We start from the raw sequence: 23,857 nt of genomic DNA on the forward strand, positions 1-23,857 counted from the left end.
AAGGGAGGAGCAAAGAGTCACTCAGGCACAGATCCTGACACTGTCCTGGAGAACAAAAACAAATTTAAAGACATTAACTGACATTCATTTACATCCATTTGACTTTTCAAGGTCACAGGTCATGGCACCAAATGAAAGCCCATACGTGACTTCCTATCTATTACCAATAGTAATTATATCAATATCTTCAACTGTTTTCAAGTTACAGCACTTTGAAATCTGTCCCATTATAAAACAATGGGGATTTTTAAAATTTTCAAAATTCATAAAACATTCAAAAATCCGTATTTCCCAATTCTCTGAACAAACTTGATAGGCCTTACCCTAACGATGTTCCACGACAGATATAAAGTCATTCTGACTAACTATTTCAGAGAAGATTCTAAAAAAATTGTTTATTGATGGACAATGGACAGACGACAACTGATACCAATAGTCCATCGGACCCTTTGGACCTTTGGACTAAAAAGACGTAACACTGTAAGAAGTCTGACTGAACACTAAAGAAAATGTATTTGAGAAACCAACCAGGTTTGCGACACTGCGCCTGATAAATGTGTACCCTAGAAATGCATGATGTTTCTTCTTCTCCTAGAGCGAGGCTGCAGGTTGGCCTTCACCAGTTCCTCTGTGTGCCCCTTTTCAGCGACGCATTCCTGAAAATGGAGAAGAAGAAGAGGAAAGCCCACATCAGACGAAAAATGTATGTCAGCACAAGCTGAAAACGTTCAATATATTTGCAAAGCTCAGGTCTGCAACATATTGAAAACCTGCCAGTTCAGACCATGTCTCTGTTTGCCTTTTGCAGCTGGATATTATTTGTTGCCTCTAAAAATATGTATGATGATAATTATTTGATTTTGTTTACAACACCTAGACAATATCTACATGAACTACACACTAGTTCACATCCTAACCGTACATATATCTGTGATACTCCAATGTTTGATTTGCCCCATTGTAGTATAACAATAAATCAAAAATATTATTACACTCTGATGTAACTCAAAGCATCAGAATCACATCTCATTGGACTTCAGATGTTGAACCATGGACTCAGAGTAATTCTTCACTGTCTGAAGTTGTCCTTTCATGTCATTATTTCTAAACATACTCTGCAAAAGAGGACTACAACCAAAACCTTTAGTACAGACAGATGCTAAACAATCTAAAATAATCTCAATTTAAGATAGGAGTGTTAATGTTACTAACCCCACTCTCTGTAAAATACCATGATTACAGTGAAAAAAGTCACTTCTAATTTTTAAATGATAGTCTGCACAATCCATCCGATACATACACCATTCAGCCATAACATTAAGACCACTAACAGACAAAGTGGTGTTAATTTTGATTATTTCATTACAATGAGACCTGTCAGTGGGTGGGAAATATTAGGCAATACGTGAAGATTTAGACTTTGAAGTGGATGTGTTAGAAACAACAAAATAGTCAAGACTAGGGATCTGAGTGACTTTGACAAGAGAAAAACTGTTCATTTCCAGTGTAAAGTGGTTAGTACCCACCAAAAGTATCGAAAGAACAACGATATCTCAACTAATCCAGCATCTAAGTGAGCTGAACATCATTACCTTCTGTCTAATATTGTGTAGATTCCCCTTTTATAATGTTATGGGTGATTGATGTAGATCATATAGCAAATCTAATCTAGTGATCAAAAGATCCAAGATTGTAAGATCACCTAGTCCTATCATATCATCTGCCTGATCACTTTGTATTTAGTGGCTACTTTCCCAAATAAAAACTGCTGTGTTGAATCTGTGACACATTTTAGAACCATTTGACTTATTACAGACCATGATTTGTCATTAAGATCTCAGCTGCTGTGACTGCTGGATTTTGACTTAATTTTCATGCAACAGGAGGAAACGACATTGCAACTTCCATCATATAGAGTCTGTGATCTAAACTAGGGCTGCATGATTTAGGCCAAAAATAAAATCCCGATTTTTCCTCAATGCAATGCACCACTCCCACCTTGGCATTTGATGAAGTTTGAGGAGCTGAAATAAGTTTCTTGTGCTGCTGTCTTTGACTGATCCCGCCTTCAGGCTGAGTTTGCAGTGAGGAATGGTTTGGTTTTCATTGGAAATTTCGAAGCCGTACAAATTCCACGCAACTAACTTGCTCTTCCTATTTTTAGCCACAAACTTCTCACTCTCCTTAGTAAACAGCATTTTTGTACTGGTGTGTGGAGACTGCTCTCACAGTTTAGGAGGAGGAGCCTACGGTAGCCCAGAGGGATCCAGGCACACAGCCCGGAGACATGGGAGAGATAAACTTTGATAATTATCCTTTTTTAAACATCGTTCTAATTAAATAATCCGGTTTTGATTTGAAATCGATTAATCGTGCTGCCCTAATCTAAACTAGTATTTAGTCTTTTTAGTACAAATGTAAAGTCTTCATTTTGCTTGTAATGACGATTTACAGTACAACACATACCTGGAGTTCCCTCCTCTCTTCCTTTTGGTCGATCTCTTTGGGCCTGAAGGTTGAGTGCCACTGGTGGGTAGTCTGTACATAACAGCAGGCCTCTCTTGGTCACGCCGTAAAATATACCTAATAGCGACGTCCATTTTGGAGCCTGGCATGCAGGAATCCTTCTTTCCTCGGAGGAAGTTGACATAGCTACAATTTGTGCAGAAAGGCAAAGTGATCACTTCACATGTCTATAGGCAAGGAAACTCACAAAAAGACTGATTTACAGCCAGTTTCAGACACGGATTAAGCCAAGCTGACAAATAGAAACATTTAATGACGAAGCTTTACAAAAACTAAGCCTTAATACATGTCTGGGATATTGAGCCTCAGTGTCTCTTACCTGACTTTTTCCTTATCAGCTGAGTCGTACAGATCCTGCAGAGCGATATTCTTGAATTTTCCAATGCCAATGAGAGCCTTTCCTTCATAGTGCAGGTTGATGAGCTCCACAAAGTCAGGATAACAGGCCGCGTATCTAGCCAAGGAATCCTTTAAGTGAAGAAAAGTATCATTATGTGTGGACACAGATCATGTTAAAATAGCCTTGAAAAAAATAAGAGGATTCACTTGTAAATAGGATTTAATGATTTCTAATTCTGATCTGCTTATGTACCGTTCTTATTCCAAAATGGTAAAAACTAAGAGGTTAAATATATTTATATACACATTTACACTGTGTCAGAATACATATTTATTTATGTGGTCATTTGTTATTTTTCCTATGTAAGTTGTGACGTCCTGATCCTGCTGTTTGTGTTATGCATGTTTTACCTTGTTTGTAGTAACATAAGAAAAATAAAGTTAAAAAAAATAAATTAATAAATAAATAAAGAGGTTACATGTTAGGGTTAAAATTGTTGAGGCTAAAAATATGTGCTCCAGTAAGTGTTAACAGAATCTTAACAAAGCAAACCTTCAATTAAAGAGCAGGGCAATGGCTTTTTGGATTCAGATTTAGATCATGTGGAAGGTGTTCATTTTCTTTTCTTGTCAGTACCTTATTTGCCATTAGTGGATGCTGATTCTTGGATCCGTCCTCTCTCTCCCTTCGGTGTAGGGCCAAAATCATTGCAACATAATCCACATCATTTTCCAACAGCCATTTAAAGGTTTGATCTCGGTACTGGCCAAACTGAATTGTGAATCGGCTCAGGACCAGTCTTTTATCAAAAGGATCTCCACCTTCAGATTTCACCATCTCCTTTGCCTCTGCCTCCACCTCCTCTGGTTTCTTTGCCGGAGGTTTAGAATTTCGTAGTGGCTGCTGCTGAGATGAGACATCCCGAGCCTCCTGTGAACGACTGATCTCTAAATTCCCATTTGGTATTCTACGGAAAGTAGGGTCGCCCTTCTGGAAGCAGCAACAGATATGAACAAAATCAGAAAATATGATTCATGACAATCATTTCAATTTGTGAATTATTTGTCAGACTTACATCTAGAGGCACTTTGGTTCTTGATCCTATAGCATAGGAACATAGATGAAAAGACTGAGGTTAGAAAAGCACTGGAAAAAGTAACTGATTGTGACATCAACACCATGCAATGCAACACAAACTCCTCCAGTTTCCAGTGCGGAGAACTGAATTCCTGATTTTTCCAGTTGTGTCTTATAAGACCTTGTGTCAGAAGAAACTTTAGAGTCAATGGTGAGGCAAGGCAAGGCAGGTTTATTTATATAGCACATTTCATGTACAAGACAATTCAAAGTGCTTTACATAAAACATTAAAAGCATTAAAGGGGGGAGCAATATAGGCATGAAAAGAAAAAAAAAACAGATAAAAACTTTAAGCTTAAAAGAAACAGTGCAATCCGCGTTTCCACTACATGGAACCAGCTCGACTCAGGTACCAGGTCCTATTCCTGGAGACCGCTTCCATTCCAGGATACTACTGACTTTTCAGTACCTGGACGTCATAGCGATGCGGCGCGTTACTTCCGTGTCGTCCGCTCAGACAGCTGCTGATAAACTTGCTCGTTGCATGTTGTCTCGTCAAGCTCATGCTGAATTTTTACATCTGAACATCCTCGACAAACCATGGTGTAGTTTTGCGGGCTGTCATCATGTGGATTAACCTACTGCTATTTTTACTGGAAACTTCGGCATCTGTTTTTTGTAAAACAGAGGGTCACAGAGACGACTCTCTGACCAATCAGGGGTCTGCAGTGTTTTAGATTGTGTTCCCCAGTCCTGGAATCTCAGTGGAGGTGATACCAAAAAACTAGTACCAGGTACCAGATTCCAGGTCCTTTTTCATAATGGAAACGCAAAAAGGCAGAGTCGAGTCGAGTCAAGCCGAGCTGATACCACGTAGTGGAAACGCAGCCGATATTGGGAAAAAAAAAATATATATATATATTTTGGCCAGCTGATATATCATTATGGTGTGTTTTGTCATTTATATAAGATAAATAACTTTAAAAACAAAATAATATAATCAACAGAGGAAAAAGTATCTGCATTTTCCTTCTTCCTGTCAGTAAAATGGTTGAACACATGTCCATGAAATTGTCCAATGTAATGTTGCAGAGGACATTCCTTAGAAAGAAAGAAAGAAAGAAAGAAAGAAAAAAAGAAAGAAAGAAAGAAAGAAAGAAAGAAAGAAAGAAAGAGAAAGAAAAATCCCACACTTATTTTTCTGGGTCTCAGGAGGAAATGACAAATTAAGATCTATCATTATCTATCATGGTGAGATTCTGCCTTCAATGACAGAACTTCATTATGATAAATCAGCTCATGTACAGGGTTTGAAACATAAAACCATGATTCACTGACCTCCTGCCCTGTCAGGTTCACTGGACGCTGCACCTGAGGCTCCTCTGGCTGAAAGAAACATGTGAGGTCATGCATGAGACTGATGTTGACTTAAAGGATACCTCCAGTGAGGTTTTGTTATTGTCAGCAGATCCTAGACTGACAGCAGCAGTTAAAACATCCTATAAACGGTATGTAAGTATGTGTAACCTGATTTATCTGATTGGTCTGTGTTGCCCAGAAACATTGTTGTCTGAAAACCATTATAAACACATTACTGAACCTCATTGTTTGCTCTGAGCAACATGTTATTTTTTCCATTAGGAAACAGTGCAATAATGTTGAAATTGAATAATAATGAATATCGAATAATAATGATGTTATCTTGAGGTAACTTCAATTTCACATTCATGTTTTCGTTTTCATGCGACCAAGGAAGATTTCTTTGCTAGTATCAGTATCTCTGATTTGTTGACAATAACATAAGTACAGTGCATGTGCAATACATTAAACTCTTTCTGAACAGTAGCTTATTTGTAATGCTGTGTCAAAGAAATAAAAACCATATTACCTTTGTTTTTGCGTTTGGTGTTGGGTGTGGATGACGTTAGGTGTTTCGTGGCTTCAACTACAAAAATAAGATGACAGTGTCTCAAATTCACTAGAAAGAGGTCAATTTTAGGCGTGCTAAAGTCTATCGTTTTCACCATAAAAGTTCAAGTAGATACACTTTGGCATACTTCTTCTGTCAGTTAAACATAAAATCAAATTAAATCAAATTAAATGAAAACCCATTGAAGCATTTCAAGTTTCAATTCAACAAACTGTAAAAGTGAAAGTGGATCTTGTATCCCTAAAAATAAAATAAAATAAAATGTTACAAATTTCAACTCATCAAGCTGTACAAGTGAAAGTGGATATTATGTCCCTAAAAATAAAATTGAATAAAATAACCAAAATAAAATAAAATAAAACACACTGGACTGTCTCAAGTTTCAACTCAATAAACTGAAAAAGTGAAATTTGAATCATCTGTCCCTGATGTGAGAACCCTCTGTTTCTGGTCTGGTTGAAGTTCTTTACCAAACTCCTAAAATAAAATAAAATAAAATAAAATAAAATGAAAACACATTGAAGCATTTCCAGTTTCAACTCAACAAACTGTAAAAGTGGATCTTGTGTCCTGAAAAATAAAATAAACTGAAATGAAATGAAATAAAATAAATTAATTGTTACAAGTTTCAACTCAAGCTGTAAAAGTGAAATTGGATTTTCTGTCCCTAAAAGTCAAATAAAACAAAATAAAATAAAATATGCTGAACTGTTGTTTCAAGTTTCAACTAATCAAGCTGTAAAAGTGAAATTGGATCTTCTGTCCCTAAAATGAAAATAAATAAAAATAAAAGTAAATAAAGTTAAATTAAATACACTGAACTGTTGTTTCAAACCTCACCTTCCAACCACACATCTATAAAGTTATCCAGTCCTGTTTTTTCCATCTGCGAACCATTTCAAAAATCCAACCAACTGTCCCACACTCTGACCTGGAAACAGTCATCTACTCATTTATATTCACCAGACTCTATTACTGTAACTCACTTCTGTCCAGCATCAGCCAAAAATCATTGTCCTGCCTCCAACTGGTACAGAACACAGCAGCTAGGCCTCTCACTGGTTTTAACAGGCGACATCACATCACCCCTATCCTGGCTTCCCTCCACTGGCTTCCTGTGGGTTTTAGAATTGATTTTAAGATTTTACTGATCACTTTTAAAGCCCAAATGGGCCTGGCCCTTAGCTATATAGATGAGATGCTAGTTGACTATGAACCAGTATGCACAGGGGCGCAGATAGGATTTTAAAACTGAGGGGGACGAAGCTGTAAATATATATATGTGTGTGTGTATGTGTGTATATATATATTAACACTTTCAGTACCATGGGCCGATTAAATCGGCTTTACGAAAACAACCTGTAAAGTGCCACGGGCCGATCAGATCGGCTTTGGAGAACACGCCACATTTGTGTACAAACAAACCATCCACCCCCATTTCTTTCTCACATTTCGATGACGTTCTTTCTGTGTCCCCCTTTTGAGACCAAGCAGACGGGAATTTGAGGTCACGCGACCGAATAATATTTTTATATCTTTTTAATGTTTCTTATTCTCCGGTGTTTCATCAGAGGGAGCCCTCCATGCCGGGGGGCGGCTGTGGACTCCGGGGGCTGTGGCGCCTTCTCTCACTGGGGTCCGCTCCTTTCTGGTGGGTGGGGGTCCCAGTTGGCCGTCTCCCACTAGTTGGGATGCGGGGCTGTGTTGCTGGTGCCTGGTCGCCGGGGTCGGCAGCTGCATCCTGGTGCGGATGGCTCCCTGAGACAGCGCCTCCTAAATTGATGTTTTACTTTTACTTGTACATTTTTGTTCTGGTCTACCCGTGCTCAGTCAGTCTTCTTAAGTATGTGTGAGCTTGTGGGTTTGCATGTATATGTGTGTGTGTGTGTGTGCGGGTGAGTGGGTGGGTGTGGGTGGGGGGCGGTACTGATTTTTAAACTGATATGTAAAGCACTTTGTGCTACAGTTTTTAATGTATGAAAAGTGCTATATAAATAAAGATGATTATTATTATTATTATAAATTATGCAAATTACGATCAATAATGAATCGGCTGCGTCCGGTGCGTTTTGAATCTAATCAGCAATCGGTCGGATGTTACCGAGCGGTTTTCTGCAGGATTCTTCAAATATTATAAAAACGACGCTAAATACTGAAAAACAGCCAAATTCTGTGGCACTTTTAAGGCTTATTAGCCCCTTAACTGTCTGGCACTTAAAGAGTTAAACCAACATCAGAATCTTGACTTGTCTGATGTACTACCTGATCAACACTAGCCATACATGATCAAACCGTTATTTGTCTGGTTTGTCAGTCACAAAGCTGCATGCCTTCTGCACATGTTTTATTTAAACATTTGCTGATTTCAACAGGATGAAGAATCTCATTTTCAGCACAAAAACGTGAACTGAATTCTGACAAAAAAAGCAAAGACCCTCATCATTGCCCCGGATAGTGCAATCCCAGGGATCAAACATCACCTTGGAGACCTGAGTTCCTCGGTAAAGACCAAACTGAGGAATCTGGGTGTCATCTTTGACCAGGACATGTCTTTAGAATTCTACTCCAAACACCTAGTCAAAAACTGTTTCTTCCACCTACGCAACATCTCCAAACTCAGATCTATGGTGTCCACAAATGAGCTCGAGATGATCGTTCACGCTTTTGTATCTTCTCGCTTAGACTACTGCAACAGCCTGTTTACATGCTTAAACAAGAAGGAGCTGGCCCGTCTACAGTTTGTCCAGAACTCTGCTGCCAGGCTCCTGACCCGCACAAACAGGAGAACCCACATCACTCCCATCCTTAAATCTCTCCACTGGCTCCCTGTTCTATATCGTCTTCATTTCAAAATTCTTGTGCTAACTTTCCGGGCCCTACATGGCCAGGCCCCTGCATACATTGCTTCCCTGATACAGCCCTACAGCTCGACTCGTAGCTTGAGGTCTTCAGGACAGCACCTGCTGATGGTTCCACACACCTGTTTTAGCACGCGCGGTGACAGGTCTTTTAAAGCTGTGGCACCACGTCTATGGAATGACCTGCCTCTACACCTACGGTCCATGGACTCTGTAGAGAGCTTTAAGAAACACCTCAAAACCCTCCTGTTCAAAAAGGCTGTTTAGTCTCCCACCTGACCCAGGGCCACCACAAACTGATTACACTCTATGTATTCATCATAACGTACTCCATGTGTCATCCCCCCCACCCCAGTCTCTCTATATCTCTATCGCTCTCTCTTTTCTCCTCCTTTACTCTCTCTCTCTCTCTCTTTAACCCCAACTGGTCAAGGCAGACAGCCATCCTTCAGGAGTCTGGGTCTGCTCGAGGTTTCTGCCCGTTAAAGGGAAGTTTTTCCTCGCCACTGTCACCAATCACAAGTGTTTGCTCCTGAAGGATTCTGTTGGGTCTCTGTAAACTTAATTTGATTCTGATTTGAACTGATAAAGTACTTTGTGACTCTGTCTGTGAAAAGTGCTCTATAAATAAAATTTACTTTACTTTACTTTAAAGAACCTATGTGCAAAAATTAGTAATAAAATAAAATTGAAGTGATTCGCAATCGTGCCTTCATGTAAACGATTAAAAACATAATGTGTTTGATAACAGAAGTATACACTGACTTAAACAACTGAACATTAACATTACATTATTAGCATTTGTGTTAACATTAGGGTCATTTTCACAGGCTTGAACAAACGTATTCGGACCACACTCAATGCGGACCCAAATTGGACGTGACAGTGCACAGCATGGTTAGGAAAAAAGGATAAATGAAAATGCCTCTGTAAACCATCATGTGGAACAATACCCTGTGGCTACTGTGGCCCAGCGTAAAAATGAAATAAGTATAGCCTACATGGCATGAAATGTGAAATGAAATTCACACTTTGAATGAAATATCAGGAATTCCCTCTGTAAGTATGCACATCTGTACATTTTTTTTTCAATAATAAACATAATTGATAAAAGCCAAACACATGTACCCTCTTCAACAGACTCAACAGGTCCAAAAACATCTCTCCTCTTATCATTTCCCTGAACATATTGCTGGGCGATACGTTGTCTGTTTAGTTTGTCAAGCCTGTGTTGGTGAATACATCAATGCCATTGAGCCTTTTTTCAGTCATGCTTGATTGCAACCATGTTTTCAATCTGCATAACGCACTGAGGCTGCGCTCTGCCTCCGCAGGTATAGGCACCACTGCTGGAGTCCAGATGGTGCGTTGGTGTTACATTTGAAGTCGGAACATGGAGCTCCTTAAACGTAACGTCCGAATTTAGCCCTTCCCAGTTTAAAAACTGGGACATCAGGGAATATGGAATTCGAAAAAAAGGAAGTTAATGAAATAAAACGAAAACCCCAACGTTTATGCTTGTAGATGCTAGATTTCAATGCGTTCACGACTTTAAAACTTTGGTTTACGAGTACAACTGAATGCACCATTAGTCGTAGGTATGTAAGGCAGCGCAAACACTGGGATGTTAACGGATCAGATGTGCACTGCTATGAACCCAGGATTAGGTGGAAAATGAAACCTTGTTTTCCCAACTCAGCAAGGATCTGCTACAGCCTTCCTCCTTCTTGAATCGGTGTATTGTAAACTGATCAGTTTGTGGGGGTGCGGCGGCAGGGGCAGATCGGGTCACTATAAATCTGGGGGGGACACGTTCCCCCCCGTCCCCGGTGCTATCTGCGCCCGTGTGTGCCACTACGTGGAACCAGCTTGACTCGACTCGGCACAACTCAGGTACCAGGTCCTATTCCTGGAGACCGTTTCCATTCCAGATACTGACTTTACAGTACCTGGACGTCATAGTGATTTGGCGCGTTACTTCTGTGTTATCTGCTCAGAGAGTTCCTGATAAACTCGCTTGTTTCGTGTTGTCTCATCAAGCTCATGCTGAATTTTTACGTCTGAACCTCCTCGACAAACCATGGTGTAGTTTTGCGGGCTGTTATGTGTATTAACCTACTGCTACATGTACTATAAACTTCCGCATCTGTTTTTTGTAAAATGGCGGGTCACTCTCTGACCAATCAGTGGTCTGCAGTGTTTATACGTCACATTTTAGTATCTGGTCCCCAGCTCTGGAACCTTGGTGGAGGTGATATAAAAAAAAAACTAGTACCAGGTATCAGATTCCAGGCCCTTTTTCGTAATGGAAACGCAAAAAGGCCGAATTGAGTAGAGTTCAGCCGATATCACGTAGTGGAAAGGCGGCACAGGGCTCCTGGCTGTTCCAAAGTCGAGGCTTAAATCTAAAGGTGGCCGGTGTTCTGTGGACACCAGGCCTTTTCCATCAGGACCCCTCGACTGTGGAACGGCCTGCCTGAGGAGATAAGGCTTACAGAATCAGTGACATCTTTTAAATCACTTCTTAAAACACAATTTTATAGACTTGCTTTTATGTGGTCTGCCCCTTTTTAATTTAAATTTTTTAAAATTAGATTTTTATCCTGTTTGATTATTAATTTATATTCTCATACATCTTTTATCTCATTTCTTCATTTTTGCATTGATTTGACAGCATCATGTTACATTATCCCTGCCCTGTTTACTCCGATTCACTTAATTTATTCGAAGTGTCATGTTTTTGCATTTGCTGTACACATCTCTCTTACTGTGTTGCTTCTGTTTTAGTGTTTTTACTTGCATCTTGTATCCTGCTGTTGTGCCCTCTGCTTTGTCTGTCAAAGCACTTTGTAAACTTTGTTTTTAAAGGTGCAATATAAATAAAGCTATTATTATTATTATATTGTTGTTGTTACTGTTGTTGTTGTTTCAACTTTCAACTAACCAAACTGTAAAAGTGAAAGCGGATCTTCTGTCCCTGATGTGAGAAGAACCCTCAGTTTCCGCACTGGTAGAAGTTCCTTACCCAGTTCCTTTGTGTTCTGCTTGAACCCCAGCTCTCTCAGAGTCTCCAGAACCACCTTTAACGCGCCTTTGTCGGTGTAAGTTCGCACCAGGACCGCTGTGATCCGGACGCGGCTCTTTCCCATCACCCAGCTCTCGGGGACGCGCTTTCCTTTGCGATCCAGCAGCTGGAAACAGAACCTCTCCAGGTCCTCATCCACCAGACCATCCAGCGTGTCACATATTGCCTTTCTGATGGATTTTGGAGCCATTTTTTGCCTGCAGATGAATTAGACAGAGACGCACAAGACTTTGTCACATCTGCATAAACGTGACTCAAACGTCACTCCATACGTCACTGAATTTCGACCTGTTTTGGCGCGTCAGGCCTAAAGGTGTGCTACAGTTAATGTTTCACAGACACTAATGGAGACCAGGGATAATGTTTCATTTGACAGTGTTTGTGAAGAGGTCAGGAACACCCAGTCATTTAGTATTTCTGAGAGATAAGCATTTTCCTGTTTTCCTGTTGTCCTTTACAGAGAACCCAGGTCCTGCCTCCATGGACCCTCACTTAAAAAAAAAAAAAAAATTACAGTCAATGTTTTTGGTACTGTTTAAATGATTTCATCCTTTACCCATACATTTATCCGTTACAGCTATAATTTTACAAGTCAGAAAAGTCGCATTTTATTGTAAAACTTAAATTTCTTTTCATAACAATGATATGGATTTTATAAGTTTCAAAGACGTTTTTTTTATTACATGCATAACATGCCCACATAGCAAACTTGGTCTGGGCCAATTCTGGCCCACATGATGCACGTACACTCGGCCCACATACCGCAAAGAATGACGGCTCCTAAGTGGCCCAGGTCTGGTTTACGAAGGTGGCCCACACATGGGCCAGCACAAAGCCAGCTGCAAACAAACCAGTGGCCCTGAACTGGCCCAGGTCTGGTTTGCGGAGGTGGCCCACACATGGGCCAGCTGCTGGTGCACTGGCAGCCCTGAGCTGGCCCAGAACAGTTTTGGTACTGGCATCAGATGTTGCCCTAATCTAGGCATGAACTAGAAGCACTCGGAGAGCGCAGACCTCCGCCAAGGCTGATCAGTGGCACCCCCCACGCCAAGGAGGTTATGTTTTTGCCAGGGTTTGTTTGTCTGTCTGTCTGTCTGTCCGTTAGTGTGCAACATAACTCAAAAAGTTATGGACAGATTTTGATGAAATTTTCTGGTCTGCGCCCCCCCCGTGGCCCCCCCCCCACCCCCACCAAAATTTAACCATTTCTTCCTTATCCCATTTCCAACAAACCCTGAAAATTTCATCAAAATCTGTCCATAACTTTTTGAGTTATGTTGCACACTAACGGACAGACAAACAGACAGACAGACAGACAAACAAACAAACCCTGGCAAAAACATAACCTCCTTGGCGGAGGTAAACATCATGTGTTGCACTCAGCCCATGCATATTCAAAAAACATCAATAATGATGTGATTCAAAATATATATATATATATATATTTATTTTGAATTGAAAATCATTTTAAATAACATGTGCTATGCATAAAAACAATTCATATTTTTGATAGCACACTATTAGAAAAGTTAAATTGCAAAGTGAAATATTTCAGTCACTTTAGTCAAACTATTACTAAGCAATTACAATACAATTTATAATCAATAAAACATTTAGTGGGGGGAAGAAACACCAACACTGCATTTAAATAGTGGAAATACATTGTAACCATCTTCAATGGCAGTAGCAATATTAACACAATAGTTTGGCCCTGTTGAGCCACATTATGTAATAAATTCCCATTATGTAATAAAAGTTCAAAATGTAATAAGTATGTCACGTCATCTTGTAATAAAGCCGCATTATGTAATAAACGGACGCATTTTGTAACAAACTACCTCAACGCATTATGTAGTAAATTTTTTCACGTTATGTAGTAAGTTATTACAATTTGAGAAATTTATTACAGAATGCACTTGACACATTTTTATTTTCAGGAAAACGTAATGTACTAAATTAATCTTTAAACTGTGTGGTTAAAGTTCTGATTACATTACCTGTAGCTCCTATGACTACTTTCTTCTAAATTGCTCTGAAATTATATTAATTTGGATTGTTATTACATAATGAACCATCTTATTAAATTTTTTTTAATAAAAATGTGTCAAGTGCATTTTGTAATAAATTTCTCAAATTGTAATAACTTACTACATGTGAAAAAATTTACAATATAATGCGTTGACATAATTTATTACAAAATGCGTCAGTTTATTACATAATGTGGCTTTATTACAAGATGACGTGACATTCTTGTTACATTTTGAACTTTTATTACATAATGGGAATTTATTACATAATGCGGCTCAACAGGCCCTAAAAACATTAATCACTGTATTGTCTCTCATTTGTTCTCTTCATGCACTCACTCCGTCCCCCATTGCGGTCAGGTGTATTCTGACGCCATTTAGTTATTCTTGCCTCTATCTCTTGGTCCGTTGCGCCAGAGGTAGGACGATTACGTCGCACAGCCGCTTAAAACACAAAAAAATATAGACAAAGATTCTAAATTGGTATCAGACCTGTAGTGTGAATTCAACAATTCATTTGTGGGATCCCTGTCCATCTCATCAGAATCATCAAACCTATGATCTTCCTCCATAGTTGCACCAAACTCACTCTCCTCTTCACCATCAGTGTCCATGTCTTCACAAGCACCAGATAACTCATTCTCTAAGCTGACCTGCACATTTCTTTCAATCTCATGCTCATTTTCTAGTGATTCCACAAATTTTTGTACCCTTTTCAGTGCACATCTTCTCATGTTGCTCCGCTCATTGTAAGCCCAGTTCCCTTCCATAACACTTACAGTCCAGTTCTCCTTTAAGCAATATGCCGAAACACAGCCCTGAAAAAAAAAAGAAAGATAAACACAAATAAATATTAATTGTATAAAAAAACTGATGAATACTGTGATCAATATTCACTGTGCTTAGTTACCATATGTATGCATTTGTGACATTTATTCATCTTACAGCTGGCATACTTAATTTTAACAAATTTGATGTAGTTCTTACACCATTTCATGACAACACCCACACAATGTACATGTGGCATTTATGCGCTGTGTAACACCCTAAAATCTGACAATCAGTATGATGGCGCAAAGACTATAGTACAATGGAGCAGCACCCTTATTCCAATCTTTGGGGAGAGCCCTGCACAAAGCATCCAATGTGATGACCTCAACTGATTTTTAATGCTACAGTCTTTACTGTTGAAACCCAGACCCCACTTCAAGTACCACTGCATCCAACCACAGATGTCTGTCCCACTTTTAATGATTTACCATCATGATCATTGATTATACTGTACCACTTTTTTTTTTTTTTACTTCTTTTTCTCATCCACACCACCAAGTACAGCACTGTGATAAGTAAATGAAATAGAACATTCTGAGACAACTGACAACTTTTAACTTTAGAAAGTTTTATATGCCTTATAGATTGTACATTCTTTAATATTAAACAGATTTAAAAACAACTGCAATATCTTACAATAACACTAATTACTAAATTGCTACACAGCTATGATGGTGTTAAGAGGTTGAACAATTCACAATTCATTTCATACCCTACAGGAGAAAAAGTTGTGACAGGGTGAATTTGGTGCACATTGTCCTCTTCATGGCTGACTTAGGAAGGGGGAGCAGCTTTCGGCAGGGAGTAGAAGTCAGTACTACATCTATCGCCTCACCTTCACCTGTCTGTTCATACAACAGAACCTATGGTTTCCTAGCTAGCGAACGTACCGTGTTGATGAAGACTTCAGACTAGCGATTCTTTACTTCGTCCGAAGATTTGAATCATTGTACCGGGTGATTTAGGAACCAACTAACTACAGAGAGTGTGGTTTTTATTATTATTATTTTTAATTCACGCTTTGATAAAGCTCGAATTTAAAAAACGTAACGCTAGCTACTTAGCCCTGTCACTCGACATCCAGTGCAACTTGCCCGTTAGCAATTGAGTGAGGTGAGTTATGTTTGTCTTGGACACACACGGGAAGCTCCGAAACCCTTGCTTTCCCGACGAAATGACATACATCTTAAGCTACTAGGTCATACATTCATCAAAATACAGAATAAAATAAATAAAACCATACACTCACCTCGACTTGGTTCTCCGTTCGTCCGCAGCGGCTTTTCTTTTGTTTTGTTTTATCTTTTGCTGCTTCCCGCTCTTTACAAAAGGAAGTGACTCGAGCCAATCAGAGCGTAGGAAACGGGTCACGTTTTGAACGGCCAATGAGGATTGGTTGGTTGTCTGGCGAATCATATGTGGTGGATAAACATTCTGTAGTCTCATAGGGTTGGAAAGGGATGATGTAGTTGTGGCGTAGGACCCACTGCATTGTGGGGCTTGAAGGACTTAGAAGCAGTGTTTACACTGGCTACATGCACAACGCTGCCTTTGTGCTCTGTTCAGGGCCAGTTCGAGACATAAGCCACATAGGTGATTGCCTTGGGGGCCAACCACTGGAGGGGGCGCTACTGGTAGGCAAAAATAATAACAATAATCACAATAATTATAGTAATAATAATCATAGTAAATAAAGAAATAATAGTACTGAAAACATGATAATTTCTTATTAACTGTCTTAAAAGTAAAGAAATGGGAGAAAAACAAAACAGCCCCCGTAATTTCTCAGATGAACTCTCCCTGACCCACTGCACACTGCCTATGTACTTGAATGACAGAGACAACGGAGTTCAATGACAGTCAGACAAGAGTAGAACTAAGCATCCAGGTAAAGGTTGGAGAGTTTATCACCATGAAAAGGCTTTCCAAGCCCTTAGCTGCACAATTTAGAAGAGGAGAAAAGAGGAGGCAGAAAAGTAACCCAATTACAGAGGTATGTAACCTTTTATAATGTTAAAAAACATTTGATGTTACTAGCAACAGCTAGCTGAATGTATTGCCAAACGTGAACATTGTCAAATATACAAATTAGGTGATGACGTCAGTCAACCACGTCTAGACACTTTTAGGACACAATAGCTACTTTACTTACTGAGGAGTTGATAACACTGCACATTGCATTTTGTGCATAAACACAACATAATTAAGGTGAGGCTAATGCTGATTTATTTCTCATTCAGTTCGGAGAAATAAAGGTTTTCTGTCAGTGTTGGAGCATGTGATATGGATATTTTATGTGGCATAGTAGTACATGAAACACCAGTGAAGGAAGAAAAACAGTTTAAAAGTAAGACTTAATAATTGTGGTTCACCCATCCATGCCTGTTCAAATATGGGCAACATTATTTCAACTGTAATTGACTCAGATGTGGCACAGACATATCTGGGCCACATACATCAAAACCACAATCGGCCCACATGTGGCATGCCATCACTCAAACGGTGCCATAAGTGCCAGAGCTGGCCCAGATCTGGTTGACATACCACTTGCCATGTCAGCAGTCAGCCAGGAGTGCCTGTTTAAAACCAGATCTGGCCCACATGTGGCATGGACTCATCTGGGCCACATACATCAAACCAGAATCGGCCCACATGTGGCATGCCGTCATACAAACAGTGCCATAAGTGCCAGAGCTGGCCCGAATCTGGTTGACATACCACTTGCCATTGCCAGAGGTCAGCCAGCAGTGCCAGCTTAAAGCCAGATCTGGCCCACACCTGTCTGCTATGTGGGAGTTATTTTATTAAGTATTTTATAATTTGGTAATATTTGATGATTAAGAATTTACTCATTATTTTGTTGTTTTGTACAATAAGATGTTTTTTTTTGTAATTCAAGTTTTTATTAGAGTTTTCACTTGGTACACAACAATCATACAATGTTGCTTAATGTTAACAATGAGGGTTTCTGTATATACATGAAAAGTATCAAAAATGCTACAAAGCATGGAAGCTGTCAAGAAGAAAAAAATAAAATAGAAAAGATAAATAAATAGCTAAATAAATAAATAAATAAATACAAGAGGGAAGTAGTTTAGCTGTCATATAGGTATTATCATGCTGACTGTCAGTCATACTTATGGTATAATAAGATGTAAAATTATATATATACAGGGTGGGGAAGCAAAATTTACAATATTTTGAGGCAGGTATTGAAAGACAGTGTATGACCAATTAGTTTATTGAAAGTCATGAGAATTGAAATCTTCAAATCATATTTTACTGCATTTCTAACAGTCTTGTTGTCTACCTCAAGTTCAATTGCCATTTTTCTCATGGATTTGGTTGGATCCTTTAGGATTTAGGATTTGAGAGCTTTAATAAAAGCTTTGGTGCATTTTTTGTTGCTTCCTCCACTTCCAGACTTTCTCCTAATAGTTTTGCTCATAGTCATTCTCTTCTTTACATTATAAACAGTCTTTATGGACACTCCAACTATTTTTGAAATCTCCTTTGGTGTGACGAGTGCATTCAGCAAATCACACACTCTTTGACGTTTGCTTTCCTGATTACTCATATGGGCAAAAGTTTCTGAAAAGGTATGGATAATAGTGTTAGGTATGATTATGACATCAATATATGTTTGGTTTCAAAACAACTGACGTAGTGCCTGCTGAGAAAAAACAACTAAATGTTCATTGTAAATTTTGCTTCCCCACCCTATCTCTCTCTCTCTCTCTCTCTCTCTCTCTCTCTCTCTCTCTACATATATATATATATATATATATATATATATATATATATATATATATATATATATATATATATATATATATATAAGATGGAATAAAATACTTTTTATTCTTCTCATGAAATGATTGTGACACAGTGGGATTTATTAAAGCCTATCTATTATTCTTAATAGATAAAATGTACTGCTCAGTATGTAATCAATGTAATCTATCCACTTTATATCATGTATAAAAAGGAATAAAAAGAGGTATATGTCTGAAAAAAAGAATTCAACTTTATGTGCAACAATATGATATATGTTGGACGAGAAGGCCTGGCTCTCGGTCTCCGCTCTAATTCATCCCAAAGGTGTTCTATGGGGTTGAGGTCAGGACTCTGTGCAGGCCAGTCCAGTTCATCCACTCCAGACTCTGTCATCCATGTCTTTATGGACCTTGCTTTGTGCACTGGTGCACAGTCATGTTGGAAGAGGAAGGGGCCAGCTCCAAACTGTTCCCACAAAGTTGGGAGCATGGAATTGTCCAAAATGTCTTGGTATGCTGAAGCATTCACAGTTCCTTTCACTGGAACTAAGGGGCCAAGCCCAGCTCCTGAAAAACAACCCCACACCATAATCCCCCCTTCACCAAACTTTACACTTGGCACAATGCGGTCCGACAAGTATCGTTCTCCTGGCGACCGCCAAACCCAGACCCGTCCATCAGATTGCCAGATGGAGAAGTGCGATTGGTCACTCCAGAGAAGGCGCCTCCACTGCTCTAGAGTCCAGTGGCGGCGTGCTTTACACCACTGCATCCGGCGCTTTGCATTGCACTTGGTGATGTATGGCTTGGATGCAGCTGCTCGGCCACGGAAACCCATTCCATGAAGCTCTCTGCGCATTGTTCTTGAGGTAATCTGAAGGCCATATGAAGTTTGGAGGTCTGTAGCGATTGACTCTGCAGAAAGTTGGCGACCTCTGCGCCTCAGTATCCGCTGACCCCGCTCCATCAGTTTACGTGGCCTACCACTTCGTGGCTGAGTTGCTGTCGTTCCCAAACACTTCCACTTTCTTATAATACAGCTGACAGTTGACTGTGGAATATTTAGGAATGAGGAAATTTCACAACTGGATTTGTTGCACAGGTGGCATCCTATCACAGTTCCACGGTGGAATTCACTGAGCTCCTGAGAGCGACCCATTCTTTCACAAATGTTTGTAAAAACAGTCTGCATGCCTAGGTGCTGGATTTTTATACACCTGTGGCCATAGAAGTGATTGGAACACCTGATTCTGATTATTTGGATGGGTGAGCCAATACTTTTGGCAATATAGTGTGTATAAATATATATATATATACACACACACACATACACACACACACACATATATATATACACACACACACACATACACATACATGTATATATATATATATATATATATATATATATATATGTATACAGGGTGGGGAAGCAAAATTTACAATGAACATTTAGTTGTTTTTTCTCAGCAGGCACTACGTCAATTGTTTTGAAACCAAACATATATTGATGTCATAATCATACCTAACACTATTATCCATACCTTTTCAGAAACTTTTGCCCATATGAGTAATCAGGAAAGCAAACGTCAAAGACTGTTTGATTTGCTGAATGCACTCGTCACACCAAAGGAGATTTCAAAAATAGTTGGAGTGTCCATAAAGACTGTTTATAATGTAAAGAAGAGAATGACTATGAGCAAAACTATTAGGAGAAAGTCTGGAAGATACTATTAAAGAAGAATGGGAGAAGTTGTCACCCGAATATTTGAGGAACACTTGCACAAGTTTCAGGAAGCGTGTGAGGGCAGTTACTGAGAAAGGAGGACACATAGAATAAAAACATTTTCTATTATGTCTATTTTCTTGTGGCAAATAAATTCTCATGACTTTCAATAAACTAATTGGTCATACACTGTCTTTCAATCCCTGCCTCAAAATATTGTAAATTTTGCTTCTCCACCCTGTGTACATATATATATATATATATATATATATATATATATATATATATATATATATATATATATATATATATATATATATATATATGTATATATATATATATATATATATATATATATATATATGTATATTTATACACACACACACACATATATATGTATATATACTGTATATATACATACATACATATACACACACACACATATATATATATATATAGTTTTATTTGGTTGTTTTTTTGGACATGTTCACATTATTTTATCAAGTACTGTAGTCTTCATACTTTACACACAACGTGTTGAAACTGGTATTTTCAATATTACTCAAAACACACATACAAGAATAGAGTATTCCTCAATTTTTTTTTTTTTATTTAAGAGCCAGAATATCAAAAGAACATACAAGGGATGACATGTTAACATGAAAACCACGATTTAAGGGTTGTTAAAAGCAAAGATGATCAAGGTAAAAGCACACTCAGAGGATTTATATAAGTGGTCTCATCAAAAACATTACGTAGCCTGTGATTAAAAAAGACTCATCAACACGAGTAAACTCTCTCCATTTTATTGACATTTCAGTGATGAAAAAAACTGATCAATATAACAAAATTTAAAAGGATTACTATGAATAAAAGCATCCTGAATCATAAAAATTTTGGTGGTGATGGGGGGGGGCACTGATCTGCCTTGGTGGAGGTCTTGGAGCACTTGGAGGCTCTCCAAGTGCTTTTCTATTTATTTTTTTTTTTTCTAAAAAAAATAAAATAATTCAGGTAAGAGTGTAAGATCAACTGGTGTAACCTCCTTTTCCACAGCAACCAAATCTTCTATTGCAATGATGTTGTAGGTTGAATAAATGTATCAGTTTATACAGTATCTCTTATTACTTCCGCCAAGGAGGTTATGTTTTTGCTGGCGTTGGTTTGTCTGTCTGTCTGTCTGTCTGTCTGTCTGTGTGCAAGATAACTCAAAAAGTTATGGATGGAGTTGGATGAAAATTTCAGGAAATGTTGATACTGGCACAAGGAACAAAAGATAAAGTTTCGGTGGTGATGGGGGGACACACATGACTGATCTGCCTTGGTGGAGGTCTGTACTCTCCAAGTGCTTTTCTAGTTAGATATAAAACACATTGTTTGGTTATTTGCCTTTTGGTTAAAGCACAAAGAGAGAAAAGAGCAGAGAGACACTGAACATATACACTGGTCTATAGTTTTTTAGAAATGATCTCCCTCAGAGATTAAATGTTATGTATTTTAATCAGATTAATTAGAAATCAAATGACAAAAGTGCTGGTTTGCTGATGCTTTGATGATATATGATAAACTGTTATTCCACATATATATTTGTTTATGTACATTTATAGAAAAGATTCATAAATGTTCCACTGATAGAACCTGTACAGTGAATGTATTGTCACGTGCAGACAGTGTTTTGAAGTAGATCTGACACTAGTATTCCTCTGGAGTTAAACCCATTCTTTTGTATATGTATATGTTGAGGTGTATCAAAATGGAGGCTTATCTTCCACCACATATTAGGGTTAGGGTTTTTTTCTTTTATGATTCCAATCCATTCCTCTTTTACTGTGGCTCAGCATTTAAATAACTTTTATCAGATTTGATGGTTTAGTCACAGAGTTTCTCATACCCAAAAAATGTTATGCTTTTCTGTCACAAATGTGGGAATGATGGTCCAAAATTGCGTTAAAATGTACAAAACTGTGAAATTTCTCTTGCCTGGACAGCCAGCACTCTGGGTGCTCAGCACCCCTAAACCTCTGATCCTAGAATCACCCCTGGATCATAGGTTGTATCAGTGGAAATACAGATGTTTCTAACAGCTGAAGCCTCTGTTAAAAAACATTTATTTTATTTTACTTTTTTTTTCACAGGGACATTGTGCAGTCACACAATTGCACCAGTTAGCTAAGAGCTAATTTACATCTGCAGTCCCTGGGCAGGTAAACAGACAACCATTAATTCAGAATATAAAGACAAAACATTATGTAAAACAGTTGACAGGTAATTTAAAAATGAAGTATAGATACAAATATGACAATATAATATAAAGCTTTAAATACAATAGTAACAATGTAGTCTAAAAAATATAATCTGTACAAAGCATAAATAGTGAACATAAATAGTATTAAAAGGTCCTACTGTAGTTATAGCAGTGTCTTTAAAAAGATCAAGCTCTAAGTGCAATTCATTAATGCTAAATAAATGAGCTAAGGTACCTAATTATGGTTACAGTTCTGTGTTGATTTTAGCCAAAGTTTAAGTCATTTTTTTTTAACAGTGCAAAGCTCTCAGATTCTCTGACATCTCTGATATCACCGGGAGGGGAACTCCACTTCCCCACCACTTATACATAGAATTACAAACATGGATTGCGATCATGTAAAAAAACAGAGAACAATAAAAACACCAAAAAACTGCAGGCCATCTATCACTGAGTTTATGCGGTGTTCATGAGCCCCTCGTAAATGTCTGCTCCTTAACACCTTATTTGCATTTTTTTGGGGGGGGTGGGATAGTTAATGAATGGAAACATTTCCATTATATAATGTGACTTTTTGCATTAAATCAAAGCAAAACAAATTAGAGTTTTTGATATTTATAGATTATTTTTCTATTAGTTTACTAGTCTGGCCCATGTGAGATCAGATTGGGTGGTATGTGGCCCCTGAACTAAAATGAGTTAAACACCCCCAGTTCTAGTTGTTATTTATTTATTCTTTTTTCTTGTGTGTGTGTTTCTATAATGTGCTTATATTTGCTGCATATTTCTTGTTAGAAATAAAGATACATTCCCACTAAAACCCTGCAAAACAAAAAAACAAACAAAAAAAAAAAAAAAAAAAAAAAAAAAAATAAAGGCTGCAAAAGATTCAAACACATATGGGGAAAAACTAGGGCTCGTCCGGGATTTGAACCCGGGACCTCTCGCACCCTAAGCGAGAATCATACCCCTAGACCAACGAGCCTTGCTCATAATGGACAGTTGTGGGGAACTGGAGGAAAGTGTATTCTCTGCCACGTTGTACGTGTTCCAGTCTGTCCATTCAAACTGTACTTTTGCTTACTTTTCTAGTCAAACAGCACCACCTACTGACACTTCACTGAACTGACCTGGGCCCCATCTGACTACTGAGGTCAGAGGAATTTACTTCAGTCTTTGTTTACGCACAAACAAACCCAGCATAAACCATTTAGACACATTTCTGTTGTTATTTATACTTTGAAATATGAATATAAAGTGTTAATATAGTATATTAATTCAACTTCAAGGTAATAATATGGTTTAGTTACTGTTTCTTATATTTATTAATCAAAATATTAGTGATTACAAAGTGTTTGCATAAATAGTACAAAATAATACATTTCAGTAAGTACAGGAAGATGAACATTTTCATTGTGATCAATAATAATGCATA

General features: G+C 38.3%; 1 protein-coding gene and 1 non-coding gene across 5 annotated transcripts; both read right to left on the bottom strand.

Annotated features, from left to right (window-relative positions):
* LOC115435204 (uncharacterized) lies at positions 1–15,963 on the bottom strand. 4 transcript variants are annotated; one of them, XM_030157471.1, is made up of 11 exons: positions 15,925–15,963; positions 14,624–14,662; positions 14,184–14,288; positions 11,758–12,014; positions 5,833–5,889; positions 5,283–5,330; positions 3,942–3,967; positions 3,503–3,856; positions 2,846–2,994; positions 2,467–2,652; positions 7–656 (listed from the first exon to the last, which is right to left on the bottom strand). In XM_030157471.1, exons 4-11 carry the CDS (start codon positions 12,005–12,007, stop codon positions 617–619), a joined length of 1,110 nt encoding a protein of 369 aa, XP_030013331.1. In that variant the 5' UTR covers positions 12,008–12,014; positions 14,184–14,288; positions 14,624–14,662; positions 15,925–15,963; the 3' UTR covers positions 7–616. The 4 variants fall into 4 exon arrangements, 2 of the variants coding, with proteins under 2 accessions (XP_030013331.1, XP_030013332.1); XM_030157472.1 differs by lacking the exon at positions 14,184–14,288 and having other exon boundaries at positions 15,925–15,952; XR_003937669.1 differs by lacking the exons at positions 14,184–14,288; positions 14,624–14,662; positions 15,925–15,963 and having other exon boundaries at positions 1–45; positions 563–656; positions 11,758–12,044.
* Positions 15,964–23,335: 7,372 nt separating this feature from the next.
* On the bottom strand, positions 23,336–23,407 carry trnap-agg (transfer RNA proline (anticodon AGG)). Its single transcript has one exon. It is a non-coding gene; the product is annotated as a tRNA-Pro (tRNA).
* Between the last annotated feature and the right edge of the window lie 450 nt (positions 23,408–23,857).

This window comes from Sphaeramia orbicularis, chromosome 16 (assembly GCF_902148855.1).
Source record: "Sphaeramia orbicularis chromosome 16, fSphaOr1.1, whole genome shotgun sequence".
Classification (NCBI taxonomy): domain Eukaryota; kingdom Metazoa; phylum Chordata; class Actinopteri; order Kurtiformes; family Apogonidae; genus Sphaeramia; species Sphaeramia orbicularis.